The sequence below is a fragment of the Lampetra fluviatilis genome, chromosome 6 (assembly GCF_964198595.1).
Source record: "Lampetra fluviatilis chromosome 6, kcLamFluv1.1, whole genome shotgun sequence".
Lineage (NCBI taxonomy): Eukaryota > Metazoa > Chordata > Hyperoartia > Petromyzontiformes > Petromyzontidae > Lampetra > Lampetra fluviatilis.
In genome coordinates this window covers 887,362-903,988 of record NC_136280.1, presented here as the reverse complement: position 1 = coordinate 903,988, position 16,627 = coordinate 887,362, and the positions used below count along the sequence as shown (strand labels likewise).

Sequence of the window (16,627 nt, the reverse complement as noted above, 5' to 3'; positions counted from 1 at the left end):
CACTTCAGTTCAATTTTTTTCAGGAGAGTCCTACATTTGGATGTTTGGCCGATCCGAAAATGTGAATGTTTGGCATGTGGGATGAAACCGGGGTATCCAGGCATACGATAGATTCGAGAGTGCGTCGCTGCTCTGCCATCTGCTGACGGCACCACGTGGGCGAGCGTTTGTGCTGCACGCTGTGGGGGGTTGACTGACGTGACGGTGCTCCGGTCACGTGCCCAGAAGTTCGCGGCGCGTCGTTTGGGTTCGAGCAGCCGACGCGTCGCGGGCGAGTTGCACGGAACCCCCGCGGAAGCCGCTTCGTTAAACAGACCTTTATTTCACATTAAAATAATTTTTGCGGAACGTTAAAACAAAGTGTACATGTAAATCCGTCCAAAAATAAAATCACAGCCGATCGGAGCATACGACAATTAAGAACCGCCGACAGATTGACTTAGAATAAGCAGCTGCCGCTCTCCCTTTCATCTTAGCGCACGCCTACCTTAGCACAGCATTTACAGACTCTAAAACTTAACGGCTACTCTTCATTCTTGACACACATACGACACATTGCACTGCCAGTTTTGTATAAAATGCTATTTCAGTTACTGATGAAAGATCAAAGCTATAACAGGATTCCCTCTGACAAATGATCAAGCATTGTAAATATCACAAAGGCGGCGTCGACGCTACCGCCGCTCACGACCGTGAACGGGTTCGCACCTCTGCCGTAGCACTGCTTGCGTTGTTGACTCCACCAGTGGAATACGTTCGCTCCGTTAAAAAAATATTTTTTTATTCGGGTTGCGTGGAACTTCTAAAAGGTTGACTTCAAAAGAGAAAACGATTGCGCTAGGTATCCGTTGGCCACGATTGCGAGTCGCGCGCGGCATCTTAAAACAAATCTCGCCCGGCCATTGCGTTTCCCGTTCGTTCGGCCGACCACGCGGATCTATTGCGCCGACGCGGGTTTCCGCGATTGGGGTTTTGCTCACAACGCAGATTGCACCGTTTCTAAAGGAGAGCGAGAGCGTGAGCGTGAAATTTAAACACCATTTTAAAAAGGCACTCGTCATGTGAGAGGGCTGATGCTGCCGCCGTTTGGGGGCAGGGGGTGTGGGAATGAGTTGGCAGGGGGTGGGGGGGGGGCGCCGTATCGTGTCCTCTGCCGGCCGGACGGCGTAGAACGGCCGCGTCCAATTTACTTTCCTCGCCGTCAGGGTCGGGCGGGGGGGGGGGTGTGACGGTTGCTAAGAATGGATTAAAAAAACGTTTTGCTTTCGAGAGCTTCGTAGGCATTTCAGCAACAATAAAAACGATTAGGGCTGAACACCTGCAGCCAATAAAAATCTGAAAAGTCCAAATTTTAAATGATAAAAAACATCCTTTTTACCCGGCGTGTAACGACGGTGCTCACCACGTAAAATTAGAGCCACACAATGCCTTTAGTGCCGAATGGCGATTGGGCAATTGAATAAGTTGTCAAAACGTCAACTTGACAGCATAACCCCATTGGGACTGCCCGGTTAGATAGATTAGTTGGATGATCGATCGTTAATTCCAAATTAAACGCCCTTCTGCCGCTCAACGCGCCTCAACGAGGGGGGGGAGGGGGGGGTGGGAATTTGTCCCGAGCTGCGTCGCCGCGCTCAGCTCCACACGTCGCTCGAGTAGCGCCCCTTGGTCTGCAGCTTCTTCACAAAGTCCAGGGCCTGCTGCTGCGTCAGGCCGCCGCACTCCGACACGACCTCCGAGATGGCCGCCTGCACGTCCCGCGCCATGTTCTTGGCGTCTCTGCATGGGGGGGGGGGGGGGGCAAAGGTGAGACGTGCCGTGACTCAGCCTCCACTGTCAATGCACTTGATTTAAAAAAACATTTTTTGTAACTTCCGCCGCTTCTGATTCCCGGAGGCTCACGGAGACTCGGTTGTTCCGCGCACTCGGACGGGCGACATTTGGAGCTCGCAGCTTTTCCGTCGGCGGTTCCATCAAACTGGAACTCGCTACGATCGCTGCCGCACGATCGAGATGCTCCATCGACACACAACCAGTTCTGTCGGTAATCTATGATTGTGTAACAGAGCTCACAATGCACGAATATTGCACACTCGTGATAACCTAGGCCATATAAACGTAATTGCTTGTGGTCACATCGACCCCTTCAATAAGTTGCTACCGATGTAACATTAGCAAATCATTTTCTTTTCTTCTTCTGTTTAACATGAATATGCACTCTTTAATGGATGCAATACAAGTAAATATAAATCTGAATCGCTGAATTCCTGCCAATTGGTCGACCGAAACTGGACTCTGCCACAGGAATTTCCTCAGCTCGGGGCAGTGAGTAGGGGATGAGTATCGATTCGCACTCATTTGTGTGTAAAACTTCAGACCGACTTGGCCAGACGTTTCTTTTGTGGCGTGAGGTGGTGTGCTCGATCGTGTGTACGTATGGGGTAACGTACACTGTCGGGGCAAGTGCTGTTAGCGAGTGCCTTTCAGGCCAGCACGTCCCACGAGGGGGTGGGGTAGCCGGCATCGCGGCCGACCGCCTTTGTCTCCGCAGTGACGATGCCGAGAGATTGCACCGCGTACTCGTGACACTTGCCCCAATAGTCTGTTAGTCTCCCCACGCGGAAGATATTTGTCTTTGGGGTGACGTACCCACAAACGTAGATGTGTGCGTTGCTTTGCAGAAGCTGCCAGATGTTCTCCTTGTTCTTTGTGAGCAGGTGCTGGACGTACACCTGACGGGCACGCGTGCAACAGGCCGCAAAGGGCACGGAAGGTCAACAAAACTGGGTTCACAAAACAAACATCGCTTCCTAACATCGTATCGGGCTCGTCGTGAAACACGCTTATTGTGTTCACACGATTCATTATTTCATTATCAGGCGTACACACGTCTAGGGCGAGCGAAGGCGCAGTGGTCACCGCGCCACGCTACGAACCCGGCAACTGCAGCTCAATTCCCCAACATGGCTGGCATCTGAGGTGAGAGGCGTTTGAACCTGCCTTCGGCACCCTCCCTTCGTCACCAACACGCACTGACCAGCTTGGTGAAATATGGTCAAACAACCAACCCCCAACAATCCACAGATCGGGCATGGAGGGAGGTGTTCATCCAGCAGTGGATTCACGGAGTGCTGAGCAAACGACCGCTGTTAACGTCGTCGATCATCGTGACGTCGCCATGTCGGGTGAGAGTCAATATTCTGAACGAGGCGGCGAGTGAACGGAGTCTTCTCGAACCTTTTCCTCCTGGTCGCGGGAGTAGGCCACGTGGAGCTGCGTGAGGACGCCCCTCTCCTTGAAGGCCTCGAGCTCCTCCTCGTAGATGAAGTCCGTGCTGCGATTACGGCAGCCGAAGTAGAGAACCGTCTCTCCCACCTCCTTGCCTGTGCAGCGTGTTGACACAAAGACAAAGCACCACCCACCACCCCTTATAGCCCTGACAAGACTTTTTGGGGAAAGCGTTATTGTAGCGAGCACCTATGAAGGCCGGCACGGTTAAATAACGGTGACAGTGCGACCCCGCACCACGAACCTTGCTGCTTCTGCCACTCGCGCTCCTGGATGAATCCCAGGAAGGGCGCAAGGCCCGTGCCGGGCCCGATCATGATGATGGGCGAGCTGGGCTTGTAGGGCAGCCGGAACTGGGACTTGCGCACGTACGCGGGCACCGTGGGCTTGTGCCCGTTCTGCGAGGGGGAGCGCCCCTGCAGCCAGCTGGTGGCCACGCCGCGGTTCGTGCGCCCCAGGCGAGTCTTGTACTCCACCAGCACGGCGCAGATGTGGATGCTGTCGGGGAAAACCTGTGCCGGCGAGGAGCGGGACACGCGAAGGTGAGCGGCGCGCGCGCGCTGGCTGTGTGCGTGCGGACCGTGTGAACGCGTCAAGCGCCGGGCGACGCCGTGCGGGCCCTCACCTTGGCCGAGGAGGCGATGGAGTAGTAGCGCGCCTGCAGTCGCGGTAGCAGCTCGCACAGGTGGTCGATGGGAGGCTTGACGGAGGGGAGGTCCTGCAGGATGGCCAGGATGTGTCGCCGCTCGTCCAGCACCCAGCTCTGGTACTGGGTCTGCACACGGAGACGGCCACGCGATCACCACGTGGGCAGCGGCAGGCGCGCCCCGCCCGGTGCCGCCCGGCGCCACCCGGCGCCGCCCGGCGCCACCCGGCGCCACCCGGCGCCACCCGGCGAGTCTCCGACCACGACGCCAGCTCTTGCCCGCACGCCGTCCGCGTTCAAACGGCGGCTGTGGTGCAGCGCTGCAGTCCCTCGAGGTTCAATATTTACACTGTGGCTCTCCGGACTTTACCAAAGCAACGTAAATATGTTCCACGGAGGCATTCTCCCGCGGGTCACCAAATGGTCCGCCGGGTCGCCCGATACTCAGCGCGCCCTCCGGCACGGCCGCTCGACCGTCGCGGATAGCGGTTCACGTGAAAGAGGGTGGGGATGGTTCATTTGGGAGAGAACGAGCGACGGGCTCGTTCATTATCAGAGTGGTTAGGATAGAATGCAATCAGAGGAGGAGTTAGACATGGCTCACCCAGAAGAGGAGTAACACTCAAGGAGTGGTTGAATTGGAGGGAGGGGAGGGGGATGGCTCCATCTGAGTAGGAAGAGGAAGGATGACCCGTAGAGAAAGGTCGGGATCAGAGGAGCGGCAGGAACTCGGCGAGAGGCAGAGGAGGAGCCACCTTGCACTCGACGGCGGAGGAGGCCATGCGGCGCAGGAACTCCTGCTCCTTGGGGTCGGACGCGTACTGCGCCAGCTCGTAGAGCACGTTGGTGCGCGGCGGGTTGGTGATGTCCAGGTAGTGCAGCAGGGCCGTGCGGTACGTGGTGGGGCAGGGGAAGGGATGCTTCTTGTTCGACTCCTCTGTGAAAAGCGACGGAACGGGTGAACGGGTGAACACGCGGGGATCCCGTTGACTTCCTGCTGCTCAATCGAGCGTCGAGGCGCTCCGCTTTCCTCCTCCCACGTGAATAAGAATAATAAACAATCACGTCGTGATGAATACCCAATGCAGCAGTAGCAGCAGCAAGGCCCCCCTGAAAAAGAATCATACGACTCGTTGTGGCTCTCATGGACAAATACGTCAATGACTATGAAGTAAATAATAATAATTATTATTATGTGATGAAGTGCAAACTGTCTGCGATCGTTGTAGGAGGCAGGACCGAGTACAATTCGCCTCTTCGTTAAACACCGGGGACACAGCAGAATGCACGAGAGGCAGAAGCAGATCGCCATCGGTAAGCTGAACGTTTGTTTAACGTTTGCTTAACGTTTGTTTAACATTGACGGTGTCGTGTTCCACCCCAGTCGTTGCATGCCACCCCCCCACCCTCCCCCTTAAACAAGGTCACGCTACGGGGTTCGCCGTCCAGTGTCCTCGGCACACCGCATCCACTACACCTCCGCTCGCTACGGCGGCGACGGCTACGACCAAGTCGCGTGCCGCCTACGCCAGTCTACCGGCACACGCTCGGCGAGATTGGGGCACACGCGTGCGCTCGCTCTCTCCTGCGCTCGCTCTCTCCTGCGCTCGCTCTCTCCTGCGCTCGCTCTCTCCTGCGCTCGCTCTCTCCTGCGCTCGCTCTCTCCTGCGCTCGCTCTCTCCTGCGCTCGCTCTCTCCTGCGCTCGCTCTCTCCTGCGCTCGCTCTCTCCTGCGCTCGCTCTCTCCTCCGCTCGCTCTCTCCTGCGCTCGCTCTCTCCTGCGCTCGCACGCACCCGCACCGGAGCCACGGGGTGGAGCCCACGCGGCAAGACAGCCTCCACGCTCACAGCGGAACGAGATAAGGCATCGCTCGGCACGGCCGTTAAATGTGAACGGGCGCCGTTGGTCACGTCGACGGCAAACGACCTCGAGTCGCTTTGTTCCGCGGCGAGCGCGGGAAGGTCACGCGCTGGTTGCGCAACGCGAGCGAGCGAGGCACCGGCGCCGAGCGAGTGGTTCAAACGGCACTCGTCCATCGCCATCACGCGCCATGGTCAATCCAAACAGTCTCCACCGCCCAGGATCCCGCACGATGTGACAATCCACCCAGCGCCAACGCACGAGCCAATTTCGTCGCTCCATCTCCCCCAATGGACATCCTCTTGGGTCGCGTTCCCTCCCTTGGCTGCCTGCTCCGTTATTATCCACGACCATTGGCCTCGCAGCGACGCGTCTTGCCCGATCCCACTGACGTTTTTTTCACGATGTCTTTTAACCTCATTAACGTGTTCGCCTTTCTGAGTCGCGGCGTACATGCAAATCTCTGCGTGGATCTTGGCGCATTTGGTAGTTTTTGTTCTACGTTCTTTTTAATCTCCGCATATCGCAACGTCTGAAGGAAACACAGCCGCCAATTCTTACGCACGGCCAACGTGCCACTCCTTCTCCCCCGACCGCGATCGATAAGGGCACAACCGCCCCCCCTTCTTCATTCACGTCCAAGTTTCTGACCCACGTCGTCAAAACAGCGGCAAGCGGGCATTGAAGTAAAAAAAAACAGAGCCGGATAAACGTACACGCACACACACACGCAGAGCCAACATCCCTCTCATCTTCAACCCCCTTCCCCCCCTCCCCGAATACCGTCAAGGTTGTTGAGCGAAAAAACGGTGTCGAGGTCGGCGCCAAGGAGACGCGCCAGCTCCTCGACGAGGGCGCTGTCGTTGGTGGGGAACACGGCCACGTGGTCGCCCGCCTCGTAGCTGATCACGGGGGCCACGGCGCAGCGGAGACGGCGCACAAGGACGCGCAGCAGCAGGAGGAGGAGGTGTTAATAATAATGACGACGACGATGATGATGATGTTCGTGTCTGCGCGGCCCTGTTAGTCAATCCACTGCAGGATGATGGCCTTAAGGTCAAGAGAGTAAGAGGTGACCGGGTAGCTCAGACGTTAGAGGTCAGGCTGGGTAGGTTAGAGGTCAGGATGGGTAAGGGAAGTGCTGCCACCGACTGTGTGGACCAGAGGGCACTGCAAGTGATCTCAGAGGTAGCTCTGTGACATCCGCTTATGTGGGCCGTTCTTACCGCTCTGCGAGAGATCCCATTGGATCCTTGGCTTTGTGACATCACGCCGATAGCACAATGTGGGTAAAATCGACTTTTAAAAATGAATATAAATAATGAGGATATCGTGGTCGACACCACACGACACCACACGAGAGCCGCCACCACCACCACCACCACCGCCGCACTCACCGCATCTTCGATCCCGAGATGTCGAGCTCCAGGTGCATGAAGTGGCGATCGTTGCCGCGGTTGGTTTTCCGGTTCACGGTGACGGGCGACAGGTACGGGTTCTTGGCATCAAACGGCCTGGGGGGGGGGGTGGAGGCGACGCGGCGCGGCTTCATCGCGACGTCACAAACCACGGCCGCACAACCACAACCAACCCCGTGTAGCCTACAAAAGTCTGTTGCGACAAGTGCTCTCAAAGCAGGCAATAGCAGAGATTCTCTCTGCCATGGACAAGGAGCCACTGACCAGAACGTCACCCAAATGACTTCGTTTGTCCTTTCAGGGCCACAATGTTGGTGAATGTGTCGAGTTGTTGAGTTGTCGAGTTGTTGACTAGAATCACAGTTGTGTTGTCAGCGAGCACCGATTACGGAAAGTACGGGGCATGAGAGGGGCTGGCGCGGCCAGCACCACCTTTGTCTCTCAGTAATGATGTTTACACATTGCACCAGGTACTAATTTGATGCCGAGTTGACCTCGGGGAGGCGCAGGACCGGTTCAGGTATTCGTCACCGATGCTTGCCAGGGCCGTGAATCGAACGCGGCTAACCGGGTTTGTGAGCACAGCGAGCTAACAACTGCGCCACTGCTGCCCACTGTGCGTGCGTCCCAATATAACGACACGTGGATCCATTGACGGGACGCGCTGCTGGTCACTGTGTGGGGATTGGAGGCTGGTAGAGCACTCATCAGTAACGACGCCTCTCCCAGTGCGTGTCCGTGTGGAATCGGTTGGCTACTGCAGGCTCGTCAGCCTTAGATCACGTGATGACCGAGGGTGCCTCTCATCTGACTTTTCTAACTCATCGATTCCTCCACCCATGCTGAAGATTCTGCTGCCCACCAGACTGACCGATTTGTCTCATCCACACTGTTCAACCACCCACCCACTCGCCCACCCGCCCACCCACTCGCCCACTCACCCACCCACCCACCACACTGCAGGTCGCCTCACTTTTTCCTTCTTCCCTCACACTGCTCCACTGCGGAATTCCCTCTCCCACAATCTCCAACAAGAGACGAGTCTCTTCGCCCCCGACCTCTTACAACAACAACCCTGACTCCATTCAGGAAACGCGTTACGCTCTACTCTATTTACAACTTCGACGACGGTGCTGTTTGTTGCCGGGCACTTGGCGTTTTGGGCCCTGTGCTCCGCACCTACGCGAGTCAAAAAAAGAATCACTAAGAGGGTTACGCACGGCTTCTGGGTCTCGTAGGACTTGAGGCGGCTCATCTCCCCGGCGAACACCTTGTTGCTGTTCACGTCGGCGTCAATCACCAACTCGTACTGCCGGATGCTGGGAACGACAGGACGAGGGCAACGGCACACGCGTCAAGCAAACGCGTCGAGCTGGGCCGTGGTGACACAACGCGGAGGAACACACCCGGACGCGCTCGCATCACACCTGGCCAAACCGCCAGCTCAGAGGTCGACCGTAATTGCAACCAGCAATTTGGCAGCCAAGTGTGGCTCAGAGGTCAAAGGGCGGAGCAGGCACTGCCAGGATCCTGGGTTCCGATCCGGCGTGCAGCCGCCTGTGATTAAGCTGGGACCTCAAATGTACCGAGTTGAGGGTCTCTCAACCTGGTCACTGACCACTGATTGAATTCCAGCTCTGCGAATTAAAATATCGGGTTAACCTTCATGCGACAGCGCTGCCCTCGACTGTGTGGACCAGATTTCACTTGACGAACGGATCTCAGAGGAAGGTCTGTGATACCCACTTCCATGGGGCGTTCTCTAATATGAAGAATCGCACTGCGAGCAACCTGAATGTATACCTGGTCTCGCGGCGTAAAAAATAGTTTAAAAGGTAAAATATACAATTACAGCCGCGACATTTTGTTAATTAACGATGGAAGTTCCAGTTACGAATCACAGAGTTACGAATGTGATTCACCCCCCCAGGTCTTGCGAACGCCACAAGTAAGAAATGTGTTTCTGTGCCAACACAAAACAAGTATTTGACAAGACCCTTAAATCTCTTTAGCCTGACAAGACAATAGCGTCCTTATTGTGAACACCTGTGCGTGCTACACGTCCATGGTTTGAAGCGTGGATCATTGAATAATGAGCTCAGTACCACACGCACCTGACTTGCAGGCTCAGCAAGCCTCGCGCGATAATCTGGTAACAATCGAGTTGCACTGGCGCGTGCCAATTTGCGTTTGATTTAGCGAGCAAAGTGGCACAGGTGGTGGGTGACCCGTTCCGAGGAGCCGGTGAGGATATAAAGAGACCTGGACCCGGCCTCTGGGAGGCGATGGAGAGGGCACCGGTACCATGGTTCAAGTCGGAGCGGGCGCTTGGTCCGCGCGGTGAGATCCCCCGGCGAGGAGGTTCGTGGAAAGCGCGAGTAGTACAAGGGCCGCGCTGCACCCACCATCACTGTTCCGTGCGTTTTCGCCGCTCGGCTGACCGCAGTGTTGCCCTGGTTACGTGATTTACAGACTTACTGTGCCGGCCAATGTTTGAAAATACGAATCGCATGACCGACAAAACCGCTCTGCGACAGCAGAAGTAACGCTCGTCTTGCGAATGACAGCGGCAGCGCCGAGGTTCAGGAGCTCGATGCCAATGTCGAGGCCCTGCGGCTAGCCACGACGAGAGGGCTTCAGCACAGGGAGAGAGTTCGTGTCGTTTTGCCGTTCCTCCTCTTCCTCCGGTTAAAGGCGCGCAGACCACAGCGGTTTCCCCTCGGGCCCATCGGAGTAATTAGAGTAAGTAATTAGAGACCGGAACGGGACCCCACGGGCACCGTTCAGGCCCGAGACGGAGATGACGCCGCTCTCGTTTGGCTCTCACCTGGCGTCGTCTCCCGTCGGCTCCACCCCGAAATACTCGCACACGGCCGGCCAGAAGCGCTCCTTCCACGTGATGAAGTCCTCCTCCAGGCTGCGGTGGGGGGGGAGGGAAGGGGGAAAGGACACAGCGACGGTGAACGGAGGCGTAGGCACGTGTGGGTGGCGGGGGGCTCGGGTCGCGCGAGCGTGTTTTGCGCGAGCGTGGCGGCGTTGGCCGTACTTGGCGTCGTCGTCCCCGGAGCCCAGCTCGAAGATTCTCTCGGCCCCCAGCTCCTCCAGCCGCTTGTCCAGGTACTTGCCCATGGCGTTGAAGTGTTCGTACGTCTTGTTGCCCAGACCGAACACCTGCACGCGCGCAACGCCATCGCCACCACGTAGATGTTTACCACCGCGCGACCTTTAAGCGACCCCGGCATGCTACTGAAGGGCAAACAAAAGCGATCGGCTTGCCTGCGTTTTTTTTGCTTTGTCACGGCTGAGCGTAGGCCCGAACGCCTGAACGGCCAGCAACAAACAGCACTTAAAGGTGTAGGAGATGTGAGGAAAGGAGAAGTGAAGCATCGCAATGTAAGAGCCTCCAAAAGAGAACTTGTGAGACTCGGGCTTGCCTGGCGAAGTAATAGCCCGAGTCCCAAGACTCTTTATCAGGGGGATATTGCATTGGGAATGCTTCGTGTGGATAGGAAACCGAAGAACCCCGAGATCACCCACCCCACGCGTTATATGACGGCCGGCACTCAAGGCTACGTGCGGATAGATTCACGAATCTACACAGCCATACGCTCGGCTGGATCGCAGTGCGAGACTCCAACATCTGGCACTCCCCAGGGCAACTCCCCCCCATTAACGCTCACTGACCAGGCTCAACCCAGCTCGGTGCGCTGAACTCCGACGCGACCGCCCGCCCGCCCACACGTTCATGCAACGATTTTGCTGGAAGCAAACGTGGTGGAAGCTTGCGACGTTGCGAGCCCCGAGCGTGGGGGGGGGGGGGCGAGCACGGCGCTGGAGAGTCGAGCGTCGTCATGCCCCCGCTCGGGAGCGACGGCACTCACCGCGTACTTGACCCCGGCGAGTTCGAGCGAGCCCTCCTGCAAGAGGTCGTAGAACTCCTGCGCGTTGTCCGTCGGGTCGCCCTCGCCGTACGTGGCCATGCAGAAGACCGCCAGCGAGTTCTCGATCTTCGTCAGCTGGGGCAGCTCCGACTGCACAACGAGACGCTCCGGTTAAACCGTCCGCGAATGCTTTCGACTTAAAACAAATAACGACGAAACTCCACACGTATAAAAGGTGACGTTTCGGGCAATGGCCCTTCTTCATAGTTATGCCTGAAATGTCACCTATTTATTTCTTCCCTTTAAGACCACGCACAGTGTTACCGCTGCCAATGCAGAATCGCCAAAATAATAACGAAAACAAAACAGGTTGAACGTCACTTTTATGTATTTATGCGATCTGACCCAAAAGACCTGTGTCATGGATGATATTGGTCGCGAAAGCCTACAACGTGGTAAACTGATAACAAAACAACCACAGTGAACTCTCGGTTGTTTTGCTCGCGGGGAAAAAGGGGAAGGCCAAAGGGAATGTGGAATCGTCGCTCCACGGCACCTCCCACGCGCACGCCGGGTCCAACGCTTCGCGGCTCCGCGCTCGGGACTTCGATCGCTCCGAGAAACAAAACACACGATGCATCCTACACCTCCATCCCCACGCGACGCCAAGTCAAAAACAATCACGCGTTTATAGCCACATTAACGTGGGTTTCGTAATACGAAACCCACGTTAATGTGTCAGCTTTGTAAGGGAGATCATTCCTCAGCAATTAAAATAGGATAATCTAGCGATGACGGCGGTAATCACTTTGCGACTCTTGAGTGTTTAAAAGTGCGTACTGGTGCGGCGTTTACCTCGCTGCGCTATGAACCCAGCGACCCGGGTTCCATTCCCGGTTGCAGCCGGCGAACAACAACCGCACCCGGCGGTTATTGCTGGGCACCCCCCCCCCCCCCACTTCACCGACCCCCGACCCGCACAGAACAGCGTGGCACGGCAAGGGTCAAACGCAACCCACCCCCACCTGCCCGCCACCAGCGGAGGCTTTTATCCGACGGCGTACGCCGCGTGCCCGCGAAGACTCACCAAGTCAAACTCCTCAGGGTCGGCGGGCATGCCCTTCATGCCATAGCGCTGGGCGTCCTTGGCAAGGCGTCCGGCGAACTCCTCTGCCGTGCCTGTCTGCGAGCCGTAGAACACCACCACGTTGCGGCCCTGGAAGGGGGTGGCGGCGGCGGGGGGGAGGAAGGACGGTGGCGGAGATAGTGAGGGGGCGTTCGCTGTGAGCGCTGCCACTGTGCGCCGTCCCGCACGGCGTTATCGGAGGGGAGAGACTCTTTCATGTGACCCCCCCCCAACGTCTACGTGTTCTAAGCGCCGCAGATTGCGACGGATTTTCCTGTGTGTGGTGTAAGATCTTCCCCCCAACCCCACCCCCTATGTAGCGCCAATCTTGTTTTCCCGTGCCTTACGTCTGTTTCGCCAAGTTCATTTCGTCGATGTTGAAGTTTAGAGAAGTTTGCCAAGGTTTGGATCGTACGGTTACATTCGATGGCCTCATCGCAGGGGCGGGCCCGGGTGGGTCAAAGGTCAGAGCGCTGAGCTGCCACCATCGAGAGCCTGGGCTTCAACCCAGGTATCAACTGGCAGTGACTAAACAAGGTTTTAGAATTGTAGAGACGTTGATGGTTTCAGCCTGGACAACATAGACTGGGAAAAACTCAGGTTCTGCACTCAATTTGGGGATTTTTTTTTCCCCACCTGTGATTATTAAAAAATCAGTCCGACTGCCGTGCGACAAACCAAAATCTAATATGCCAGAACGGGGGACAAAGTACAGCCCTCTACCGTGCGGGCAAGTTCACTATAGAAGGAACCTCGGCGGTAGCTCTGTGATATCCGCTTCCGCTTCTCCAACACGAAGCACCGCATTGCCCGCTGGTAAGAGCACGGAATGGAATCTCTCGCGCCGACGCAACGCTGCTTGTGCAATCGAGATAGCCGTGGGAGGGGAAAAACCGATAACGTGAGGAATGCGCTGCATCGTCGGCGCTCGTCAAGCTGAAGCAAATGTTGCCGGAGGAGCGGTCCCCTCACCGTTTTCACCATCTTGTTGAAGAAGCTCGTCTCCCTGGGCGCCGTGGTCCTGCGGCCACAGAACACAAGAGTCCAAGCGTGGAGACGTGGAGACGTGGAGACGTGGAGACGTGAAGACGTGGGGCCGAGCAAACAAACCCGCACGCCACGCCGCCACAAGCACGGCAGCACGTTTCGTCGCAACCACGAACGTGCGCGCTGGCCCTTCCCTGCCGTTTGAGATTTTTCTCCCCTTGTCAGTGGATGAAGGGCACCCCCCCTCCTCCTACGCCTCACATCGTGCCAACCTCACCAGTGAGGGTTTTGGTTTCGTGCCCACAGGGAAGCGGAGAGCCCGGAGAAAACCCACCGCCCGTTATGCTAGGGGGTGACGCTCGAAGCTACGCACAGATAGATTCATTGATAAACGCTGCCATACGCTCGGCTGGCACGCAGCGCGAGCCTACAACACCTGGTATTCCCCGGGCAGCTCTCCCCCATTCTCACTCACTGGCCAGGCTCAAGCCTTCTCGGTCTGCTGAACTCCGATGTGATCGCCCGCACATTCAGCATTATTATTTTGTTGTAGGCAGATGTGGCGGAAGCTTGCGATCACACATTTTGGCGTCACAGGGGTTGTTTGACCATACTTCACCACGTTGGGTCAGTCACACTAAAATGACTCGTCACATTTAAATTGAGTGTTTCACTTAATGCAGCTCACATGTAAGAATTAACAATGCTGGTTTTGACTGACGCAACACTCTCAGCAGGGCATATTCACGAAGTCGTCCTCGTGCAGATGCAGACAGCTACTGAAGTCGATTTCAAGAGTAGTTCTATGACATCATCTTCCGGGCATGTTCTCTGATACAAGGTGGTACACTGCTGTCTGCGAGAATTTCCGAATTGAAGTCACTTCATGCTATCGGTGACCTGACACCGATAGGATGATTGGACATGAATGGGGGAGGGTGGGGAGACAGAAACCCAGTGTGTATTCTCATCCAACTCGAACGTTCCAACGCTGTCCTCGGCTTTCTGCCAAAACAACTGAAAAAAAAGGCCCAGAAATGACGATCGCGCGTGCCTGCGCCTACGTGACTGCAGGAGACAGGGGCGTACGTGAACTCGGGACGACGTTCACAATAGTTTGCTCCCCGTGAACTTTGCCCCCTCCCTAAGCCACGAGCTGCCCTTGAGTGCGCACGTGCTGCCCCGACTTGCGTAATAACTCCCCGTCGCCGGGTTGTGCCGGGTCTACGGGCAGACGCGCACACTGACGGAACGTCTGCCGCCGAGAAAGTTATTTGGTTACTCCGGCCTTGCCGGGGCGCCGTTGGGCTGGCGACCGGCACGCAGATCACGTGAAGCCAAAACACGCGACAAAAGGCACAGAGCATTCCTCGAATCGCCATGGCGCCTCGCTGCGTTCTACGCCAATGTCAAAGTGCAGCCACGCAGAGCGGACCGAATTTAATCTACGTCGGTAACGGCACAATCTGTACCCTGTCGTGAAAGAAAAACAATCCGTGGCTTGCTGGAGTTTGAACGCGAGCCCGTGTTTTAAAACCTGGCCGGCTGTGTCCCTTGCGAGTGCCGACTTCCTATCGCGTGAGGTTTTAGCCTCTTGGCACCTGCAATCCGACACGACAAATCTCCTGGCGTAAGCACGGTAACGCACTCCCGTAATTGTGAAACCTCGAGTCGGCTACTCGATTGGGTTCCAGGCTGTTTCCATCCAAGCCGACCTGGTTGTTCCAAATTGCACGCGTCTCACACTGTGCCTCTCTGCCCTCTCATCCCTGACATTCTTGATGGTTGGGGGGGGGGCAGCATCTTCACATAACTGCTTCCCGTCTTACACCGAGTCTGGCAATGTGTGCGAGTAGTCGTCGCCAATTCAAAGTGTACTGCCATGAAAGAAACCGACTCAGTTGGTTCCGTGGGTAACAGAAATGATGAATTGTCACCGTTGGCGGCGGACGGTAATTTTTTTAGCGTACGTCAAAAATAAAATTCCACATCCTGTTCAATGCGACCGAAATGAAGTTTTGCCATTCGCGACCACTGCCCCGGCAAACCGTGGGGGGGGGGGGGGGCGACGTACGGGATTTGAAGCTTCTTGAGCTCCTGCACCTCCTCCTTGGGCTGGCGGAAGAAGAACCAGTAGATGAAGAAGCCCACGATCGTCGACAGCAGCAGGAGGTCCAGCGAGCCGAACATGGTGGCGGCGCCCTCCTCCACCGTCGCTGCCTCCGGTGCCCCGGCCACCACCTCGGGCCCATCGAGTTCCGGCTCCATCTCGTCGCTTGCGCCGGTGCTTATTCGGTGCTCGAGGTGGAGGTCCTGCCGGCACAGACCCCCGCCGCAACGCGACGGCGTCAGAGAAGACGCTAACAGCCGGTGCTCTCCGCACGTACAGGGCGCTGTACTCATATTCCTCGGGCATTTCAAACATTACGGTAAAAATAATCATCGTTTCTGTTTGGAAGAGTGTCCTTTACACCAGGGTGTGTAGGCGACCCCGGTGGCAGCTGTCCCAGAGGTTAGGAGCAGGAACGAATGACTGTAAGGAGGTTCAAAAATCAAAGTGTTAAGTTTGTTGTCCTTCCCCCCGCGCCTCCAATTAGCAGGGTTGGCTACGTACGGTGGGAAAGAAGTTCAATTTACAGACACACATACTGCTCAAAGTGGCATTGTGACCACCAGTCGTCCCTGGTGGTGGCCCCGAGCCAATCGGGACACTTCCACATTGCTATGACGGCAGCCCCGTGACAGCGGAGAGTTGTGTTAATGTCATAGTGATGCGGGGTGCATGTGTGTGGGATGTTTGCTCGGGTTACACGGTCTCTTGCACACTGTTACGCCAGAGTCACGCGCGCAGCAGATGGTGACTCAGTTTTTATTCCCGCCGCTTACATGACACGCAGATTTGGAGAAACATCGAGGGGTGTGGGACGTGCTTGGGTCATCACAAGGCGGCTTCCCTTATCGACTGTCGGCTGTGACCACCGTCACTGGGTCACCCCCCCCGCCACCACGGCACTCCACTGCTGCCCGTCTCGACACGTCCTGCTGCACAAACCAAGTCTCCTGGTGCACTTGCCATGAACTACCAACGCAGGCTGCTGCGGCGTCACGACCACCACCAGCTTCGCCACCGCAGCCTCCTGCTGCACGTCCCCACCACCTCCAGCGGTGTCTACCCCACGTGACACAAGGCGCCTGCTGCCAACTTCGCAATATCCCGCTGCGCCCACACGGCCATTCTCTCCTGTTGCACCTCTCAATGTCCCGCTGCACTTTCAACCTGCTGCACTTACAAATACCCCCCCCCCCTCCCTGTGTAGCCTGCAACAGACCGTTTGGCCAACTGCTGTTAGCGAGTAGCACCTATGAAGGCCGGCATGGCGTACGATGGGGTGGGTGGCCAGGACCACGCCGGACCGCCTTT

The 16,627-nt window shown here is 56.6% G+C and overlaps 1 protein-coding gene across 1 annotated transcript; it reads right to left on the bottom strand.

The window, feature by feature from the left end:
- Positions 1-302: 302 nt before the first annotated feature.
- POR (cytochrome p450 oxidoreductase) lies at positions 303-15,515 on the bottom strand. The gene is made up of 15 exons (XM_078857409.1): positions 15,281-15,515; positions 13,192-13,240; positions 12,181-12,309; positions 11,094-11,243; positions 10,259-10,383; positions 10,040-10,129; positions 8,433-8,531; positions 7,192-7,308; positions 6,578-6,696; positions 4,690-4,871; positions 3,914-4,063; positions 3,533-3,800; positions 3,238-3,383; positions 2,650-2,732; positions 303-1,779 (listed from the first exon to the last, which is right to left on the bottom strand). Exons 1-15 carry the CDS (start codon positions 15,472-15,474, stop codon positions 1,635-1,637), a joined length of 2,046 nt encoding a protein of 681 aa, XP_078713535.1. The 5' UTR covers positions 15,475-15,515; the 3' UTR covers positions 303-1,634.
- Positions 15,516-16,627: the final 1,112 nt, after the last annotated feature.

Coding starts and splice junctions, on each gene's coding strand:
- POR (XM_078857409.1), bottom strand. CDS start 15,474: ATGGAGCCGGAACTCGATGGGCCCGAGGTGGTGGCCGGGGCACCGGAG. Junction 4,064..4,689: donor CCTCCGCCGTCGAGTGCAAG/GTGGCTCCTCCT, acceptor CTCCGTGTGCAG/ACCCAGTACCAGAGCTGGGT. Junction 3,801..3,913: donor CCATCGCCTCCTCGGCCAAG/GTGAGGGCCCGC, acceptor TCGCCGGCACAG/GTTTTCCCCGACAGCATCCA.